The sequence below is a fragment of the Mizuhopecten yessoensis genome, unplaced genomic scaffold, assembly GCF_002113885.1.
Source record: "Mizuhopecten yessoensis strain PY_sf001 unplaced genomic scaffold, ASM211388v2 scaffold6443, whole genome shotgun sequence".
In the NCBI taxonomy this organism is placed as follows: domain Eukaryota; kingdom Metazoa; phylum Mollusca; class Bivalvia; order Pectinida; family Pectinidae; genus Mizuhopecten; species Mizuhopecten yessoensis.
Genome location: NW_018406552.1, coordinates 561,847 through 580,472, shown reverse-complemented (window position 1 = coordinate 580,472; position 18,626 = coordinate 561,847). Strand labels below are relative to the sequence as shown.

At 36.0% G+C, this 18,626-nt stretch overlaps 1 protein-coding gene across 1 annotated transcript in view; it reads right to left on the bottom strand.

Annotated features, from left to right (window-relative positions):
- The window catches only part of LOC110452165 (MAM and LDL-receptor class A domain-containing protein 1-like), a 137,468-nt gene that overhangs the window by 75,229 nt on the left and 43,613 nt on the right, over positions 1–18,626 (bottom strand). Inside the window, exons 27-38 of the mRNA XM_021500526.1 lie at positions 17,188–17,363; positions 14,612–14,744; positions 11,430–11,762; positions 10,762–10,923; positions 8,949–9,338; positions 7,848–7,994; positions 7,196–7,525; positions 6,564–6,653; positions 5,575–5,940; positions 4,985–5,101; positions 2,212–2,322; positions 880–1,035 (exon numbers count right to left, since the gene is read on the bottom strand). Coding sequence (XP_021356201.1) covers positions 880–1,035; positions 2,212–2,322; positions 4,985–5,101; positions 5,575–5,940; positions 6,564–6,653; positions 7,196–7,525; positions 7,848–7,994; positions 8,949–9,338; positions 10,762–10,923; positions 11,430–11,762; positions 14,612–14,744; positions 17,188–17,363 — 2,511 coding nt within the window. The remainder of the gene's footprint in view (positions 1–879; positions 1,036–2,211; positions 2,323–4,984; positions 5,102–5,574; positions 5,941–6,563; positions 6,654–7,195; positions 7,526–7,847; positions 7,995–8,948; positions 9,339–10,761; positions 10,924–11,429; positions 11,763–14,611; positions 14,745–17,187; positions 17,364–18,626) is intronic.

Genomic DNA, 18,626 nt, shown 5'->3' with positions numbered 1-18,626 from the left:
CCCCTCCCAAAATGGTCTATTTTTAGCAACAGCAACCTTGATCTTAAAACCATTTGAAACCCTTATTGCACATCTACAGTGTATATCCATGTCAAATTACAAAAACATTTCTTCAGCTTGAGGACCGTTTATATATACGTCCAAGACCTACTTTTAGTAACAGTGACCTTTACCTTAGAAATGTTCGTAAAACCTTCTTGCATATCTACAAATCACAGTGTATCACCGTGTCCAGTTTCAAATAGATTAGACTTTTCAGTTCCAATATAAAATATACTAAAACAACCCTTTGTATTCTTCACATCGTCATGAAATATGAAAAACTGAAAAAAAGCGAGCAATTTCCGCCATACTGCTGTAGTTTTACTTATTAATATATAAATACTATTATCACATAATGAACTGTGTTATCCAGTGAATATACCCATGTCATATTTCGTTGCGTATTAACCAATGTAATATGACCTATCAGCCCTGTGATTGGTTGTAAGTTTCAATTGTTCAATTGTGACATTACGCCTAGGACAGGTACATGACGTCACAGACTTATGCACTCAAGTCAAAATGGCTGCATTTTACATTTTAAAATTGCATGAAAGTTGTCGTTTTACACGCTTAATCGAAAAATCTGAGCCTCGTTTCATCTATTTCATATGAAATGGAAACTCATGTAAGATTCTATGTTTATATTTCAATGATATTGCATTTTTTTCCGAAATACCAAGACTTAAATGTGTGTATTTAGTTGCTTAAAGTGATTAAGTCATGGTATGAACTTTTCCTAAAATAATTTAACAGTGAAATAATCATGGAAAAAAAATAAACGAAATCATTCAAAATTAGAATAAAAACAACTTGAAAGTCATTGATAGTAGTTACTTGAATTGCTTGAATTGTTTGAGGAACTGTTGCCTGGAATAGAGACGTAGGCTGTGATGTAAAACAGCAGACAGGAGGATTCCGTCACATTCACAGTTGGACTCTTCAGTATAAAATCTTCATTGGGGTGTGATAAATTCATAAAGACACTGTGACCTGCAAACACAATATCATAAAGCTTAGTGGCATCATTATATAAAACAAAGTACCATCATAAAAACCAGAGGCCCAATGGGCCTGTATTACTCCCCTGTGATTGATTTTACATCAGTGACTTTCAAAGCTGGTGGAAATGACTTTTTTTAAACAGGTAAAAATGTGATTATGAACATGTGATGGGCTTTGTTGGAAGACTGGTTTACCCTACACCATCAGAACCTTTGTTGGAGGATTTAAGGCTAATATTTCAGGTCTAGATCATTCATTCTGATTCATTCTACTCTCCCTGCCCCTTCAGAAGAAAAACTAACATCATTTTTCATTTAAGGATACATGTAGTTCTATCAGAATATTATTTGATTTTTTTTTAGAATAATATTTGAAAAATAATTAGAATGTTATTCGGGCACAATTGAACTTCTATCAAAATGATGACATTAGTTTTATTTTTAGTCAACAGAAAATCAACAAAAGGGGCATAACTCCTATCAATATTAGAAATGTCACCAGAATGACAGACTAATTAAGGCCTCTTGGTGAGTCATGTATCACAATCCAAAAGGATGAATATTCGTTTATGAAATAAGGTTGAACCTGGTAATATGATGCTGCTTCAGGCGAGCCTAATGACAAAGCTTTGCAAGGCCTGCATAAACATTTGCAGGGCCACCAGATTTATACCAGAAATGAAACATTTAAAAAATGATAAACCGGTTGAACCGGATACGTGAAAGAGTCCTACTACTCCAGCCTGTGCCTAGAATTTTTAAGAATATTTCTTATCAGAGAAAGAGTGAAAGGCTTTCCAGAATGTCTAAAAAAATCAATCTTTCGAGAGGTTTTTAAGTAAAGGGACATAACTCCTTAGAAGGTGAAGATTCCAGAATACCATCCCCACGTCTTTGATGTGGGGCGTATAATCATGAAAAACCAAAATAAATTGCACCTAAAGATATATCTAGGTTATTGCTGGTGTGAACAAAATTTAATAAATCTTAGGCAAGCAGATAATTATCAGTACACTGGACAAAATTGATCAAATTGGGAATTTGAATTCGGGTATATGCATTACTTCTACTGAAATTGTTTTTCATCCAGAGTTTAAACGCCAGGTAACTGATGACGGGACATTATAGACCTATCCTCACCACCTTTTACCACTCAATTACTTACCACTGCCTTTTGTATGATCATAACCTTGTATTCTCATCACGTTTTTGGCGGTTAAGTCATACCCACACGAGTAACCATCTTCAAAATCACAGGTAAATGAAGGGTTGGGAACTGCAACATAAAATACAGTGCAAAAATTATCAAACTACATACAAATACAACTTTTTTATGCTTTATATGTTCGGATGAACCAGGTATATTGTACTTTGAGATTGATATTTATTTACTATCGGATATTTTAATGTTAACTCTTAAATGTTACTCATCTGAGTATTTCTTACATGCTCTGTTTCTTTTTCCTTATATTTCATTCACACATATAACGCGACTACATTCATATTGTAATCATTTGAAGAAGTTGCGATAGAAGAAGTTTTTTGTACTTTGTTTATAACGTCATTATTTTTGACGTCTTAAGTATGTGTACTCTATTTATGACATCACAAATAAACTCAGATCGCCTGAAGAGCCCGAAGAGGGGTTAAAGTAATAGCGAGATTTAGTCTTTGGTGATTTGTTTTATTTATAAATATGTAGCAGGGATGAAATTTAAATCTTTATAAAATTGCTATAATAGTGTTAAGTTATTATTTGTGTTTGTATCGTGTCCATTTAACAAAGAAATTACCGTGTCCTTGTATCGTATCCCATGTTGTGATCCTAAGTTGTACAGGTAAAGCTAGTGTGGTGTTTTGCTCGTTACGTATGTTGATACATTGGTGTTCCATATAGTGTTGGTTGTATAGGTATAAAGTTGTGGATCTGTTTTGATTGGTTGTTTCTTGTGGTCAGTTTGGCGTGTAATTCTTTGTATCTCTTGTTTTTGTGAGTTAGTACCTTTTCAGGACTCAAAGTAGACGGATGGACTTTTGAATGTAAGTGTTGTCTTTGATTACGGTGTGATGAAAACCTATTTTTTTATTTAAAAGTGTAATTAGTGTAATAACTAATGAAGTAAATATGATTTATTATTTATTAAATTAGAAATCATGAATATGTATAATTTTGGATTTTGTATGAATTGCAAGGTTGGCTTTGTAATATTGTTAAGGTCATGTAATCTTAATATATCGAGGGAAAGGTATGAAATTGATATATTATCAAGTTGTAAAAGAGTTTATGTTTAATTTAGTACAGTTGGTATATATAGTTGCTGTAGATCTACGATCGACTTTGATGCACTTATGTTTATGCTATATCGATCTAACTTATTAATAAATGTAGTTGTAGTTTTAATTCACATTTTCAAAAGAGGATTTATGGAATTAGTACAGTTGGTATATAAATAGTTGCTGTAGATCTACGATCGACTTTGATGCACTTATGTTTATGCTATATCGATCTAACTTATTAATAAATGTAGTTGTAGTTTTAATTCACATTTTCAAAAGAGGATTTATGGAATATAATCTGTAATATATGTTTACTTTTGTATCCAGTCAGATGTTGTATCGTAAAATATATTGTAAATCTGATGAAGCTCTAGTTGAGTATAATGGTAAAAATGATAGAAAGTTTGTTGTAAGAGTTATTTCCCTTGCATCGATAATGTGTGCTTGTGTGTTTTATGAATGTCTGTAGTTTGTACTGTACTTGTTACAGGATTTGTCATCGTCTACATCATGTCGAAATAAATGACAGATGAACAACAAGAGTTATATCTGTTGAATTTGATACACAGTAAATATAGAGCCCCTGCCACAAATACATGTATCAGCAGGCACTTTAAGCCCCCTTTTTTCTGAGGTTCTAATTTTCAATATTTTCAGGGACAATGTATTTCTGCGAAAATATGTAAGAGCTAAACTCTTCTCAATGATAAAGGAAATGATCGTGTGAAACACATAAACCCTTATTAAAAATAATTGGTACTTCTAGTGAAATACTAAGCCAACATAATTGCAATTTCAAGACAGCTTTTCAGTAATCAGAATAAATCAAATACATGACATTAATTATGCATATATGTCAACCTCTGAAACCTCCAATGAGGGAGATCTCCCTCAATCAACATTTCCAATGAGGGGGAAAGTGTGTGAAACACAACTGAAACTGCTTTGCTCAATTTATCTCTCCCTTTTTATGTATCAAAATAACTCCAAAAAGCATTCATTTGATTCAGACACACCTGTTATGATCATTACACACACTCTGCAGTAACTAGGAGATCATTTAACCACAGGATGTAGATTTTGAGTTTGTATGAGTTTTGACTTGAAATAGGGAGTTTCGAGGGAGATTGGTAAATTTTGGTCAAAATTAGGGAGTCTCCCTCCTAATGAGGGAGGGTTGACAGCTATGGACCAGAAGTTATGTTTTTGAAACATCAATGCTGAATATAAATGTATATACATGCATGTCTTATTGAATACATACAAATGTAGGCCTTCTATACTTATAGTGTAAGAAACACCTACTGTGTTCAGTTGGGACAAATGATATCTATTGGTCCCTACAATGTTAGATTTAAACAGTCACAGTTGTATTATTGTAATGGGCCTGCAGTGTTTCATTTAATCAAGATTGGTCCCTGTAGTGTTTGGAGGCTAACAAGTCAGTTTTAATAAATTACCATTTTTCACAATCAAGGTCATGTGGTAAGTTGTGCTAAAGTCTTCAAACAGTTTTTAACAATTAGTGAGCCCTTAAGCAATGATACTACTCAAAAAATGACTGTGGTAATAATTTGTGAACCGCTTTGAATGACCTATGAACTAGGTTGTGATAAAGCGGTATATGTAAGAACCTCAAATTATTGTTATAGAAGTCTTACCACACAAACTGAGTTCCTCATCATCCCCGTCCTCACATGTCGAGTTTCCATCGCATGTCAGTGACATTGGTATACATTTAGTCCCTGAGGCACATGCAAACATGTTGGCAGGGCAGGCTTAAACAAATAAAAGTCATATGAAACACAGAAGATAAAAACATATTAAATTCCAAGAAAGTCACTTTTCTTAATAAGAAAAATAAAATTATAGCATTAACTTCAGATTTGATTCCGTAAACCAGTGATCTCACCAAGTTTTGAATTGGATGGCCGTTTGAATGTTCATTTGCCATAGCATGACCTAAAAGCAGTTTATGTGTTCACAATTTTGACCAATCACAGCATCTTTATGTTTTATTACACGTGTATACTGCAATATATATGACATAGTAAAATGAGCCAGTTAATTATGTGATACACAAGTGAAAATATCAGTATATTCTGCTATTCGAGTGAAACATATATGGTAATCGATGGTAAACCATTAATTTTTTTATTTTTATTTAACAACAGACTGGGTATTCTGGGGACAACATAGGAAATAATGAGGGTAATATGTTCTTGACATGGTAGACTCAGTATTTACTTACCAATGCGTGGACAAGCGCCAGGTGTAACAACCACTTCGTCTATTCCGTACTGGTAATCGTAGTTATCATTGGTCACTCCGATGTAGAACCTGAAGGAGGACATATTCACCGGAATCTGGACAGGTGACCATTCAGTGTCAATGGTTGTGTGATAAGCTAGAATTGGGGCCGTACCTGGTGCCGCACTGACATCTTCCTGCAGGTATACCAGGAGCTTACCCTCCCCACCATAGCCAGGGTTTCCTGGGCTCATCATGTACATAAACGCGAGGCAGGAAGTAGGAGTTTCCATAGAGACAACAGGTGACAGCATCTCGGTCAAGTTACTTTTGGTACTGGACCTTGATCTGAAGAACAGATGAGATCCTGAAAAAAAAATCCATTATTCAAATTTATTTATTTAAATTAGCCCTATACTCTTAAAGTTCCATGTTTATACATGAATAAAAGATATAAACTCAACTGACTTTACAACAATTTTTAAACTAGTTTCAGAATCTTACATTAATCACACTTGTTCACTCAACTGGAAGTGCGCACAAGGTCTTATTACCAGAGGTTTTACCTGACAAAGTGATATTGACTGAGACCAAGTCAAATTTAATATCACTTTCTCACGGGCAGACCACTTTCTATTCACCAAAATGAAGGTATTTAGTTGTTATGTTAGATGCTAAATAATGGTTTAATCATCAAACAAGATGAAACGTAAGACAGTTGTAGGCAGGAAAGTATGGCAGTTGGCTGGGAGCATTGTGACATTACAATTGAACTGAGGCCATAAAGCAGTAACAGTATTAACTTACTGTTTCTAACAGTAACATCTAACTAATATCACAAATCACCGACCTCCAAGGGATTATATGATCCAACCAATGGGGTTAAAGGAAAAATTAGTGTTATGTAATATTATGAGAAAATTATAAAAACTCTTAGTTCTAAAGTAACATAACGGATTTCAATTTTTTAACTTATATCGTCCTCCATACCTCCAGCATGTGATCCAGGTTGTATGGTCCAACCATCTTCAAGCCAGTAGCCACAAGATAAGTCATTAAAACTACAGTTGGCCGAGGTTCCTGAAAATCAAAGTCAAACCTGAATAAAATGCTTCTTTGACTGCATGTGTTACCAATAGTTACCATTGACAAATTTAAAGGTTCCTTTTACTAAACATCCCCATACCACTGCCAAAAACTTTACTTAAGTGTTGGGAATCGTTTCTTTCAGGCTGACTTTAGCTTTGATAAATCGTTTCTAAAAGGAAATCATATATATATATACCTCATGGAACTTTTATAGTGAATATATATGTGTAGCAAAACAGGACTGGCTTGATTATCAGTATGCCATTTGGTAGGGCAATGTTCAAAAGATAAGATGATCCCCACCGGGTTTGAATCCTGGTCTGGCCATTACATTTTTCTTTCACAGATACAGGCCATTACGAAATATAGTATTAAAATGTTATGACAGGGTAATCCTCTTTACCCTAGGCAAAAATATCATTCCTTGACTGAAAGCTTGGACATCTCTGTCTAATCGGGTAGAAGCCCTATCCCAATCAGTTACATGTTATAGATTTTATAAAAAAAAAGTTATAAAAGAATGAATATCATACCTGAGCATGCGTCATCTTCTAAGCTTACAGAGCCCACAGCCACGTCTCCCGTACGCATATATCCTTTTTTGGACGAAAACGAGAATCCTGGTGAGGTGTTTCCGCTCGTAACTGTACAGAAGGTTCTCCAGGAATCTATGCGATAATCCTTTTGTCTCATAACCATAGACTGATCTCCAATATTAAACTGGAGTTCTGAATCTCCTTCACCGTAAAATTGATACATCACTTTGATGTGCTGTCCCGCAGTAAATCCAGCCGTAGTATTGAATTCGACCGTTGTTATGTCTCCTGGCTCACCGTAGGAAGCATCAGCATACATAACATTAACTGGAAAAATAGGCTTATATTTACGCAGAATAAAAATTAAGCACAATCAAGATTTCGGAATAGTTCAAATCAAGCGCTACACAAAATGTTTATGAAATGGTACTTCTTCAGACTTACAATTATGTATATTAAATAATATGTTTTGTTTCCTTCCCTTAATATTTGTTGTTCAATATATCATTTTTTTCATTTAATTTTAACATATATGACGTCATGTGACAATGATCTGCACCCTCATCTACCTTTATGACGCCATGATTCAGGTTTGTAGTTATAGAAAAGATACATGATCAGCACCGAGCAGATTAAAACTACAAAGTACCTTGCTGGTCTCCTGATGAATTGTTAGACGAGTGATTGTAACCTCGAAGCTCCCATTGATACTCCTCGTCTTCCACGCAGGGAGACACGACAAAGTCACACTCAAATAAATTGTCAAAGTCACAGAATTTGGACTGCATGATACCCTCTGCCAGGAAATTAAAAACGTCATTAAATATGTATCAAATTATACGTTATATTGTACAACAATGCTACTATGGTAATAATTAACTTTGTCATGCGCAGAACACAAACAGTAATAGAATGTAATATCAAAGTTTTACTTTATAAAAAAATTCCTTTCTTGATGCACATCTAAATATGATGTAATCTCACTGTGCCAAATAACAAAAAAAATCCAACAAAGAGTTAAGGATGAGATGTGCTAATAATGTTTCTGGAGCAGAAATTTAAGTTTTTAAGGGACATAACTCCAGTGTAAACAGTTGAATTGCAATTTTTTTTCTTCATGCACTTCAACAGTTCAGGAAGAGTTGCGCTTACAAGGATCATGAACCGATGGATGGATTCACAGATGTATGGACAGGACGGTGATTGAGGGGGGTATTAAAACTTGATTCTATGTGGACAGATTGGCACAGATGCTGCACCACATAAATAAGGTCACCTGCCCAGTTATACTGATTGAGCCCTCTCAACCTCTGTTTTTTTTCATGTAACCAGAAAACAACCTTGTCTATTATCAAAACTTGGAAGGACTCAAGGGCCATTTTGATTTGTTACAAAAGAAACATTTTTGACAGGTTTCTTTGCTATGTGGTCAACTGTAGCTCTTATAGTCTGGTAGGTATAATAGATTTTATTTTATTTTGAAATTTTAGATATAAATTTCAGTTTTAATGTTTTACATTATCAATCAATTTTAGATACTTTATTTTGAAATTTTATATCATCAGTGTGATAATGTAAAAGCAAAATAAAATATCAGAAATTCAAAATGCAATAAAATCGGTTCTCGCAGCTATAAGGTCAATGTCATCATCGAAGAAAAAATGTTTGAAATGTAATGTACAAAACATACTTACACCTGTCCAAATGCGCAGGTAAAAAATGTTTGACATGTGAATAAATTAGTACTTACTCTGACACATGTCTTTGCTCATTTCAACATCATCCAAATAAATGTATACAGGTTTGTTTTGCTCACGCTGTTCGTGTATGAAAACAATCGAAACATTTCCCTGCAGCGAGTCGAGACTGACACACATGAATCGCCACTCATCCGTACTGGACTTTGTCATCACCAGTACTTCCACTAGGTCTGAGCGGCTGCTTTGGATGTAGTGCAAGGTGTTGTTTTCTTGAATATCCTTTCCATAAAGAACTCCCACTTTAAACACTGAGTTACCTCCCTTGGCAAAGAAGTAAGAGAAACTTTTGTAGTTGGTCGCATCAAAAAATGGTGTGACTAACCATGCTGCTTGGCCTTGTCTAATGTAGGATCCATCAATATAGGACAGAAAGGCTGAGCCTTGGGGGAAAAAGCAGAATAGTTTTTTAAGCATGTGTGAGAAAAAAATATGTCGACACATTTGGATATTGCTACATTGTATTAATAAAATTAGAACATCAGCAATTTCATTTCTATGGCTCAAAAGGACTTGGGATGTTATGGGTCATTTTTGGCCTCATAAAAAAATAAAAAATAAAATTGAATTTATTTACCAATTTCTGTTATAAACATCATATTGGTTAATTCAATGGGTACTTCCCAGTACAGGTTTTTTCCAATGGGCATGCATACATTGTAGATGCCCTGACATAGCAATGAAATTGCATTGCTTTGTATGCAGAAATAGCCTCCACAAATATTGTGACAAACAAAAATTCCTTTTTACAAATAAATATGTCAACTATTTATTTGTTTGTTGGAGGCTTTTAAAACTTACCGTACATTGTATCTCCTAAACCAGTTGTCAAATGAATTTGAAATTTCATGATTGCATACTTCATTTATTCAACTAATACATTATCCTCAATGAGGCCGGAAATGACCCATAACACCCCTAGTCCTTTGAAGAAATAGCTACTATACTGCTGCAGTGTTCACATAAAGATAGATCAACTTATAATAATAATACAGCATAATTCTTTTTTCACAGTAAAATGAGACTTAGCAGCTGGTATAACAAATTTAAATTGTAAAATTGATTTTTTTAACAGCATTTGTATATATATTCAACAGTTGGTTTTCAAGCGATCTGGGTCAGATATACAGCTGAATACACAAAATAACCTAAAAATAGTTAATTTCGCATATCATATCCAATTTTACAAAATATGTCACTCAGTATTACTTGGGTGTTGCCTGCTGTAAATTAAAAAAAAATCAACAAAGAACCATAACTCCATAAAAAAGGGTTGAAAAAAAATTACCTGGATGCACAACATAAGGAGGTAGTTATCATTTCTGGAAAGTTTCGTTGAAATTGGCAGCATAGTCTTGGAGGAGTTGTCAGGACAAGTATTTTTTAACAAAGGGCCATTACTCAAAAAAAGGGACAGATTGAAAAAATAAAACCTGGATATACATCATCATGTGGTAGTTATCATAGGTGAAAACTTTCATTGAAATTGGCCCAGAAGTTTTGAAGCTTTAACCTTTCACCACTGCAGACCATAATGGACTCATCCATATCAATACATGGTAGAGTCTACTAAAGTTACCTAGGGGTGAAAAAAGGGTTAACAGAGGTTCGGTGTGATATACTGTGCCAGCTGGTCTGACTCCTCCCAGTTAGACAACTCCTAGCCACAGTGATGGACTCTATGATGGTCTCTGTAGCCCTTCATGTCTTGGGTTTAACAATATAAATTCATGTAAAAGGTACTAATTATTAAAGTTCTTGATAAAATTCATCACCTCCTTTTTGTGGGCTTGCCTAATCACTTACCTGCATTAGCTTTGTCATCTGAATCCATGCTTGTGTGATCACGGTATGGTGAGTAATACATCATCGTAGGCATAACTCGTGTCCAGTTAAACCCGTAGTTGTAGCCATTGGTAACGGGCACATAATCACAATTAGTCTCGTCAAAGTCACACTCAATTGGTCCTGAAAACAACCCAAATATATTTATCATACAGATGTCGTCTTGAGTGGTGAATCATATACAGAGTTTTCTCTGTTAAGTCATTCACCCATCAAGACACATTTGAACCCTTCCAATTCAAAGTTTGGAATAGTTCATTATGAGATTTCAGGGGTGAATGAGTTAATTATTTTCTGCTCAATTCAGATTTTGTCTAAACTGACCAAGAAACCAGCACTTTATGAAAATAAATGTGCAAAAAAATGAAGAGAAAAATAAAAGATTTTCGTCTTTCATTGTAGAATTGATAACTGTATAAGTGTTAAATCGTTTTAAATCGATCACAAGGCTGACATTTTTGCATCAGCAATAATTCTGAAATCTAAATATTTTATAAATCTATAGTATATAAACAAAATCTTTTCATGTAAATATATTAAACTTATTTTACTCAACGCAAAAAATGAGTATTTCCAAACAGTGGAAAGTTTCCACTTTTACAGCTAACAGAGTACTTTATAATAGGTACCTGGGCAGGAGTCTCGACTCACTGCAACGCTGTCAATACCCATATCACCCAGTATTCCGTCACCACGCGTAGCAACAAAGGACAGCGACAGCGAGGTTCCTTCTGAATAGCTCGCAAGACTAACGCAGGTCTTTTTCCATTCATTTCCCACTTCACCCGACCCTGACCATATGGTCACGCTGTTGAGGTTGGCTTCTAGGCTACCAATATGATCGCCATACATGTGAGAGTAGAATGACAGGGACTTGAATCCGTTCGAAAGGAATGATGGGAAAGATAAAGTCGCCACATCGTCTTTGTATCCCTTAGATGCTTCCACATACATATAGTAGCCTAGGGACAAGATAGTAGCAGAGAATTTTGATATTCAAAACATATATTACAGACAGAAAAAAAAGAAATTAAACAAAAGAAAGAGAAAAAGCAGAGTTTTCATATATGTGGTTGTAGTTCTGAAATAACTGTATCTACGACATTGCTTGAAAAATATGTAGATTTAATCATAAGTTGAAAGGTTGCAGTATGTATCACAACCAGCAGGACCCGAGTCAGGTGTGACAGGTAGACAAGGTTTTATTTTTACCTACCTAAATCAATCTTTATTTCTGACATCCTTTCTTTCTGACATAACAGAGGTTGGGGAAAATAACTGTTTCTTTCTAACATATCTCAATTTTGACCTACCTACATTAATGTTTCTTCTGACAAAGCTGAGTAGAGGGAGACAACCTTTCTTTAAGACAGACCTGAGTTGAGGGAGACAATCTTTCTTTTAGACATACCTGAGTTGACTGTATCTACGACATTGCTTGAAAAATATGTAGATTTAATCATAAGTTGAAAGGTTGCAGTATGTATCACAACCAGCAGGCCCCGAGTCAGGTGTGACAGGTAGACAAGGTTTTATTTTTACCTGCCTAAATCAATCTTTATTTCTGACATCCTTTCTTTCTGACATAACAGAGGTTGGGGAAAATAACTGGTTCTTTCTAACATATCTCAATTTTGACCTACCTACATTAATGTTTCTTCTGACGAAGCTGAGTAGAGGGAGACAACCTTTCTTTAAGACATACCTGAGTGGATGGCGACAATCTTTTTTTTCAACATACCCGAGTCAGGAGGAGCTAAACAACCTTTCTTTTAGACATACCTTAGTGGAGGGAGACAACCTTTCTTTCAGACAGCCCTTAGTTGAGGGAGACAATCTTTCTTTAAGACAGACCTGAGTGGAGGGAGCCAACCTTTCTTTCAGACAGACCTTAGTTGAGGGAGACACCCTTTCTTTAAGACAGACCTGAGTTGGGGGAGACAACCTTTCTTTAAGACATACCTGAGTTGAGGGAGACAATCTTTCTTTTAGACAGACCTGAGTTGAGGGAGACAATCTTTCTTTAAGACAGACCTGAGTGGAGGGAGCCAACCTTTCTTTCAGACAGACCTGAGTGGAGGGAAAAAACCTTTCTTTTAGACATACCTGAGTGGAGGGGGAGAACCTTTCTTTTAGACATACCTGCGTGGAGGGAGACAACCTTTCTTTTATACATACCTGAGTGGAGGGAGACAACCTTATTTTCAGACAGACCTGAGTGGAGGGAAAAAACCTTTCTTTTAGACATACCTGAGTGGAGGGGGAGAACCTTTCTTTTAGACATACCTGCGTTGAGGGAGACAACCTTTCTTTAAGACAGACCTGAGTTGGGGGAGACAACCTTTCTTTAAGACATACCTGAGTTGAGGGAGACAATCTTTCTTTAAGACAGACCTGAGTGGAGGGAGAAAACCTTTCTTTCAGACAGACCTGAGTGGAGGGCGACAACCTTTCTTTTAGACATACCTTAGTGGAGGGAGACAACCTTTCTTTTAGACATACTTGAGTTGAGGGAGACAACCTTTCCTTAAGACATACCTGAGTGGATGGCGACAATCTTTTTTTTCAACATACTGAGGGAGACAACCTTTCTTTTAGAAATATCTGAGTGGAGGGAGACAACCTTTTTTTTAGACATACCTGAGTTGAGGGAGACAAGCTTTCTTTTAGACAGACCTGAGTGGAGGGAGAAAACCTTTCTTTCAGACAGACCTGAGTGGAGGGAAAAAACCTTTCTTTTAGACATACCTGAGTGGAGGGGGAGAACCTTTCTTTTAGACATACCTGCGTTGAGGGAGACAACCTTTCTTTCAGACAGCCCTTAGTTGAGGGAGACAATCTTTATTACAGACAGAAAAAAAAAAATTAAACAAAAGAAAGAAAAAAAGCAGAGTTTTCATATATGTGGTTGTAGTTCTGAAATAACTGTATCTACGACATTGCTTGAAAAATATGTAGATTTAATCATAAGTTGAAAGGTTGCAGTATGTATCACAGCCAGCAGGACCCGAGTCAGGTGTGACAGGTAGACAAGGTTTTATTTTTACCTGCCTAAATCAATCTTTATTTCTGACATCCTTGCTTTCTGACATAACCGAGGTTGGGGAAAATAACTGTTTCTTTCTAACATATCTCAATTTTGACCTACCTACATTAATGTTTCTTCTGACGAAGCTGAGTAGAGGGAGACAACCTTTCTTTAAGACAGACCTGAGTGGAGGGAGCCAACCTTTCTTTCAGACAGACCTTAGTTGAGGGAGACAACCTTTCTTTCAGACAGCCCTTAGTTGAGGGAGACAATCTTTCTTTTAGACAGGCCTGAGTTGAGGGAGACAACCTTTCCTTAAGACATACCTGAGTGGATGGAGACAATCTTTTTTTTCAAAATACCCGAGTCAGGAGGAGCTAAACTCCTTCCAACATACCGAGACAACCTTTCTTTTAGACATACTTGAGTTGAGGGAGACAACCTTTCTTTAAGACAGACCTGAGTGGATGGAGACAATCTTTTTTTTCAACATACCCGAGTCAGGAGGAGCTAAACTCCTTCCAACATACCGGAGTTGTAAATTACATGTAAGGCAACTTTTTTTTTCAACATAGCTGAGTTAGTGTCAAGGGGAGACAAGGTTTTCTTCAGACCTACCTACATCAGGAGCTAACCCTTCTTTCCAAACTATTCCTCCCCTTTTTTCTAAACTATTTAAGACCGCAAAGACAATCATTCCTTTTGACAAGTTTTTTTCTGATATAACTGAGTTAGAGAAGACATTCTTTGCTAAAAACCCAAAGTTAGGAAAGACAACCTTACCTGCTGAGGTCGTAAAGAAAACGGGTGTTGTCGGTTTTGGAGAAGAATATGAGCAATAGCCAGAAGATATCTGAATTTGATCCAGGGCTATATCACTTGTGAAGCTAGAACCAGTGTATGCCTGTATGGAGAGCTGTATATAAACGAAAAACAATATAATTTCTTTAGAGTATCTAACGTTTCACACAAAAATATACTGCTGCTTCACATTGCTACGCTAATGTAGCAGTCACGGTAATAGAGTGGAAATATCACACAACTCCAAGGTTTGTCCAATGGATTTATCACCAGAATAACGAATAATAAACCCTATAATATGAAATACACATACAATTAACACATGTTCATAGTACGCTCACACTACATTCACTCCGTCATTCCTATTGAACAGTTCTGTAAATAATTACATGTATTCCTTATGAAAAATTACAAAAATATCACACAAAACTGTTTAGCAAAATTCTAACAATTCAAAGAATTAACCGTTTTACATATTTCATTCTTCATAGATTTGTCTTACCAGGTATATTCATAAATTTGTCTCTAACTGTACAGCTCTATTTCAATAAAACATAGAAAAACACATACAACAAGGCTACCTCTTCTACACATAAACTATAGTCATTTTAATTACAAAGCAAATGTCATAATGCAGTATTCTCTAACACATGTCATAGATGCATTTATCATATACTTGTCCGTGATATAGGTTATTTTGCATGTGTGATATACTGATAGAAGTTAGCTATGCATAGGCCATATCCGCGCAGCATGTGCCATATCCATTTTACTTCGGGTTCAACACTTTTCAGAAAAATCACACCTCAAAACTTGCAGTGTATATATCCTTCTTTATTTTGCTTTTCTGTTTATTGTGTTTTATTTAAGGTAGAATGTGATTATATAGTTAAGCTCCAGAAATACACATTTTCTGCGTGTTCTATTTGTTATTGCAATTTTTTTTTAATCATTTTATAGAGCACTGATGATAAAAAGGTTACCCTATGATCATTTCTATATCCTATTCCTATTCAGCCTGTCACTCCCATATCTGCCCATGGGGCGGAAATGGTCATGATGACCTCTTATCACGTACATTGTACCACACAGCATTTGTGTGATCAGAAATTGACATTGCAATAAACTCTTTTAACAATAGCCTGATTTTGTGATACTCGTAGCAGTCATAAGATTTCATTGGGAAACAGTAACTAAATAAATAATCATTAAATAAATACTACATTCATTAGAGTATATGTGTGACAGTGCCTAGGGTCACCCCGAGGATATCACTGTCACCCAGGGCCAAGCTGAGGGTGACAGTGCCAAGGGTCACCCCGAGGATATCACTGTCACCCAGGGCCAAGCTAAGGGTGACAGTACCGGGGTCACCCCAAAGAAATCACTGTCACCCAGGGCCAAGCTGAGGGTGACAGTACCGAGGGTCACCCCGAGGATATCACTGTCACCCAGGGCCAAGCTAAGGGTGACAGTGCTGAGGGTCACCCGGAGGTTATCACTGTCACCCAGACAGAAGCTGAGGGTGACAGTGATATCCAAGGTGTTGACCCTAAGGCACTGATGTCACACTCTAATGAATGTAGCATTTATTTAATTACCGAAAGTCAATAATTAACAAAATTTTCATATTTTTAACAAATATTGTATTTCCATCAACAAATATAACAGTGAACTATTCAAGATTTGACAATAAAACAAGTGTTATTAACACCGGAAATGTCATGGCCGTTATCATAATTTAATTGTTGATATTTACGATCAGGTTACCGAGAATCGTCTTTATCATCATCAGTGATGGTGTCCTTGTGATTCACTCCCCCTGAAACCTCATCTTTTTTTAATATCTACCAAAACAGCTTTGTACATGTTCCTAAATTTGAGGGTACCACGCTGCTTGCTTTGAGAATCCTTATCCGTCAATAGTTTATGACTTTATCCAAATCACCCAACTTGACAAATTGTACCAATTTTAACTTCATTGAGTAGACGGCTGATTGTTTATTCCAGGCTACCACGTGAATGAAGCACCTGGAAATCTCACTTATCTCAACAGTATATCGTTGTACTAATCAACGGCGAGTAAAACACGGTAGTGACATGGAGTGCCTGTTGACCTACATGTGCGATGAACCACAATGCAAAAAACATGGCGGCAGAAACGAACCGTACGCACATCTTCTTTGCGCGGTCACTATTTTGCACTGTCACACACACTGTCACTTGTTACTAGGGCGTTGGCAAGCACCCTTCCATTGCAGTTCATGAGTAAGATGAACTATTGATAGTGCAGTTCATGAGTAAGATGAGCTATTGATAGTGCAGTTCATGAGTAAGATGGGCTATTGATAGTGCAGTTCATGAGTAAGATGAGCTATTGATAGTGCAGTTCATGATTCAAATGACATATTGATATTGTAATTCATAATTCAAATGACATATTGCTATAATTGTAGTTCGTTACTTAGACATCAGCTCTTGATAGTGCAGTTTATGATTCAGATGACCATGTTGATACCAAAGTTCATAATTCATCATTGAACATGTTTTATAATTACCTTGTATCTGAAGGACTCATATATTGACACCTGTGCTGAATACCAGAAGTTACTATGACTTCTACTAGCACTCCAGTGAGTTGTGTACCGATACCCGGACTGCTGGTAGGTCCTAATATTTAAGGAACCCATGGCTGATCCATACATGTGGTAACGGAAAGTCAGGCAGGAATAACCTAGTAATTAAAGTTAAAAAACAATGTAAGAATAAGCAAACTAAAGGATGCATGAGTGTTATTTTTTATGACAGCCTATCATACGTGTGGCTTTCAAATGTCAACAACTTCTTTTTCCCACATTGCCGTACAAAGTTTCAAGTGTTAACGGAAAGTCAGGCAGGAATAACCTCATTTTGGAAATCCTTTACTGACTTATAAAATTTTAGCATATTAGCTGGTAGTTGTTTGGATGAAAAAATGATTGAAACAGTCTTTACTGACATTCATAAAGACTGAAACAGTAAATCTCTCTTTACTGACATTCATAAAGACTGAAACAGTAGATCTCTCTTTACTGACATTCCTAAAGACTGAAACAGTAGATCTATCTTTACTGACATTCCTAAAGACTGAAACAGTAGATCTTTCTTTACTGACATCCATAGGGACTGAAATAGTAAACCTCTCTTTACTGACATTAATAAAGACTGAAACAGTAGATCTATCTTTACTGACATTCAAAAAGACTGAAACAGTAGATCTCTCTTTACTGACATTCATAAAGACTGAAACAGTCAATCTTTCTTGACTGACATCCATAAAGACTGAAACAGTAAACCTCTCTTTACTGATATCCATAGGGACTGAAACAGTAAACCTCTCTTTACTGATATCCATAAAGACTGAAACAGTAGATCTCTCTTTACTGACATTCATAGGGACTGAAATAGTAAACCTCTCTTTAGCAACATCCATAGGGACTGAAACAGTAAACCTCTCTTTACTGACAAAAGGACTGAAACAGTAAATCCCTCTTTACTGACATCCTTTGGGACTAAAATAGTAAACTCTGTTTACTGACATCCATAGGGAATGAAACAGTACCGGTAAATCTTTCTTTACTGACATCCAGAAGGACTGAAATAGTAATCCTCTCTTTACTGACATCCAGACGGACTGAAACAGTAAACCTCTATTTACTGACATCCAGAAGGACTGAAATAGTAATCCTCTCTTTACTGATGACCAGAAGGACTGAAATAGTAATCCTCTCTTTACTGACATCCAATAGGACTGAAATAGTAAACCTCTCTTTACTGACATCCAGAAGGACTGAAATAGTAATCCTCTCTTTACTGATGACCAGAAGGACTGAAACAGTAAACCTCTCTTTACTGACATCCAGAAGGACTGAAATAGTAATCCTCTCTTTACTGACATCCAGACGGACTGAAACAGTAAACCTCTATTTACTGACATCCAGAAGGACTGAAATAGTAA